General features: G+C 31.9%; 1 protein-coding gene across 1 annotated transcript; it reads right to left on the reverse strand.

Annotated features, from left to right (window-relative positions):
- Nucleotides 1–261: 261 nt before the first annotated feature.
- LOC107864866 (zinc finger MYM-type protein 1-like) lies at nt 262–1,922 on the reverse strand. Its single transcript, XM_047408744.1, has 3 exons — nt 1,316–1,922; nt 1,092–1,232; nt 262–959 (listed from the first exon to the last, which is right to left on the reverse strand). Exons 1-3 carry the CDS (start codon nt 1,920–1,922, stop codon nt 262–264), a joined length of 1,446 nt encoding a protein of 481 aa, XP_047264700.1.
- Between the last annotated feature and the right edge of the window lie 1,176 nt (nt 1,923–3,098).

The following is a 3,098-nucleotide window of genomic DNA, read 5'->3' on the forward strand; positions in this document are numbered from 1 at the left end:
CAACAACCCGTTAAACACGACATCTTTAAAAACATTATCATTATAATAGTACTCGACGACTTGTCATGTTTTGAAAATGACCAATGATCGCTTCATTATGTATAGTTTCAAATACCTCATCTTCTATATAACAAACTAAACAATTATTCAAAAATTCATCACCAATTCTGCTACGCAAGTCATTCTTAATATATTTCATCGAAGAGAAAGCTCTTTCCACCGTTGCAGTAGCCCTAGGTAATATCAAACTCAACTTCACAATCAATATACAAGTCTCCAAGTATTGTGCAAATTTGTTTTCACCAATGTCTCTGAAATATCCCCAAGTTTTTTCAACTTAGATAAATCATTATTCCCTTGTCGCACATAGTCAATATGATTATCAAGCTCAAAACTAAGATCCTCAAGCATGAAAGCACTAAACTCATCCGGATAATAGGTAGCAAGTTTTATAATCCTGTTTTTATCATAATTTACAAAAGAGTTATCTGGACTCAAACTGGCCATACCAAGAAGTAGATCAGTATTCACTTCATCAAAACGACTGTTAAGCTCACCAAGTTGTAAATCAATTACAACATGAAAAATTTCAACACACAAATGATGAGAATATGTGATACCTGAAATCTTACGCTTTGACTTTCCAAGAGCATAATTCTTATTCATTTCGGAAATCATAATATCATGTTTGGAACAAAATAAAGAAACATCCTTTACCAAAGAATCCCATTTAGAATCTCTCATAGATTGCAACCGTCTCTTTGTGAAACCAAAAAGGTTCATAGCAGTAACGATATCTTGATCTTTTCTTTGCAAAGCCACATTCAAATCATGTGTAATTGCCAACACTTTTAACATCAAATGCAGCGTATACACAAACTCATAAGATCTTATATCATCTACTAAAATCTTTGCCAATGATTTCTCTTGGTAATTTGAACCCTCCTTAGCAAGAACTTCTAGTACATGAATAATTGAGGAGAATAATTTAATAAATTTATGCACTATTTTAAAATGAGAACTCCAACGAGTATCTCCTGCCCTTTGAAGTCCAAGTTCTTAATTCAATCCGTTTCCTGTATGAACTTTACCGAGAATTAGTAACTCTTCTAATTTTTCTGTTTGATCATTTCTAAGCATCTCCCTGTGCTTAAAAGATCCTCCAACAACATTCAAAACATTAGTAAGAATATTAAAAAATTGATCTACCTCATGATGCTTCTTTGCAACAGCTACAACAGTCAATTGTAACTGATGAGCAAAATAATGTACACTATATGTTGAAGGATATCTTTCATAATCAAAGTTTTAAGACCATTGAATTCTCCCTGCATATTACTAGCTCTATCATAACCTTGTCCCCGAATACGAGAAGAACTCAAATTATGCTCTAAAAGCAAAGAACATATAACATCTTTTAGTGACCATGCAGATGTATCTTTAACATGAACAATACCAAGATATCGCTCAATAAGCTTACCCTCTTTGTTGACATATTGCAGAACAAGAGCCATTTGTTCTTTATGAGAGACATCTTTAGAGTCCTCAACTAATATTCCAAAGTAATCTCCATTTAAGTCTTCAACAATTGCTTTCAAAATTTCTTTAGCACAAGAATTCACAATGTCTTTTTGAACATTTGGACAAATCATGATATCATTTTGTGGAGCATTTTCTAACACAACTTTTTTCACATCTTCCTTCCTATCTGCGTACCACTTTAAGAGATCTAAAAAGTTTCCTTTTCTTGTAGAAGTTTCACTCTCATCATGACCTCGAAAAGGCAATCCTTCTTTCAAATGATATCTTGCAACATCAATGGAAGCATTCAAACAAACTCGATATTCATCTTTTGTTTTCTCAGATTGCTTGTTGAAAGAAGCTAATATAGATTGTCCTTGATTATCTAAATCAAGCATCATCTTGAAACACCGATTGTGAAAACTATTTACTTCACCCACATGCTTATTAAGTCATTCTATCCCTTTATTTCAACTTCTGAAGCCATCTATTGTAAAAAAATCACCGGCTCTTTTTCCATATCCACCAATCCCATTTTTAAACAAGTAACAACATAAGCAAAAAGCTGCATCTTTTTCAATATTATATTCTATCCATCCCGAATATGAAGTATCAAACCAGTTGGGATTAAAATAACGCGATTTTCCACCAAAATCTGTTATTGGAAAAATAAAATGCTCACCAGGTCTGCAGGGCCCTTTTTAAATGTAATATCTCCTTACTCTATCATGTTGATTAGGATTATATTCAAAAATTTGTTTTCTTTTAGAAGGATCGGATTCAAGAAAACCCAAATTCAATTTTTATCTTTATCTGATGGTTGAGAAGGATTGACATTATCAGAAATTTCAGTATGTGAAGGAGAACTTACTAAAGGAGAATCTAGAGTGATTTTAGGCTTGAAAAATTTCGTAATCATCTTGAACTAACTTCACAATTTCAACCTATTTAAATTAAAAAAAAATTAACAACTAACAAATAATAAGCTACAATGAAAGCAAGGCTGAAATTAGGGGCTTAAGAGAGTAAAAAAGAAAAATTTAAAGTAAGGCTGAAAAGTGTACCTTGTTTAAAAATAGTTGGCCTTCTAAAATTAGGAGCTTAAGAGAGCGAGAGTCTTTCAATGGCCATTTCTTCCAGATTCCAGAAGCTAAGCTACAACTGCTCTTTCTATTTCTTTTTTTAGTGTTTAGCTTTAGTTTAACTATTTATTTTTTGTTATGATATATATCAATTATAGTGAATGTCTATCAAAATCTATTTGATGTCTATCAGGATTTGATGTATTTGTCTTTAGTATGAAACTAGGGGCAAATTCCCCTATAAATAAAAGGGCTTCCTTCATTGTAAATCATCCCTAAAGAGAAGAAATAAGAATCACTCTCTCTATTCTCTCTAGTCTTAATAAGAATCACTCTCTCTATTCTCTCTAGTCTTCTTCTTGTTCTTTATTGTTTTATAATACGTCATCAGTACGAGAATCTGCCAAACAAGGTGAGATTATAAATCTGAAGGATTTCAAGGTTAGTAATTCTTTATGTTATCTTTCTTTTGCTACTACTAATATAATTATTATT

Source organism: Capsicum annuum, chromosome 3 (genome assembly GCF_002878395.1).
Source record: "Capsicum annuum cultivar UCD-10X-F1 chromosome 3, UCD10Xv1.1, whole genome shotgun sequence".
Taxonomy (NCBI): domain Eukaryota; kingdom Viridiplantae; phylum Streptophyta; class Magnoliopsida; order Solanales; family Solanaceae; genus Capsicum; species Capsicum annuum.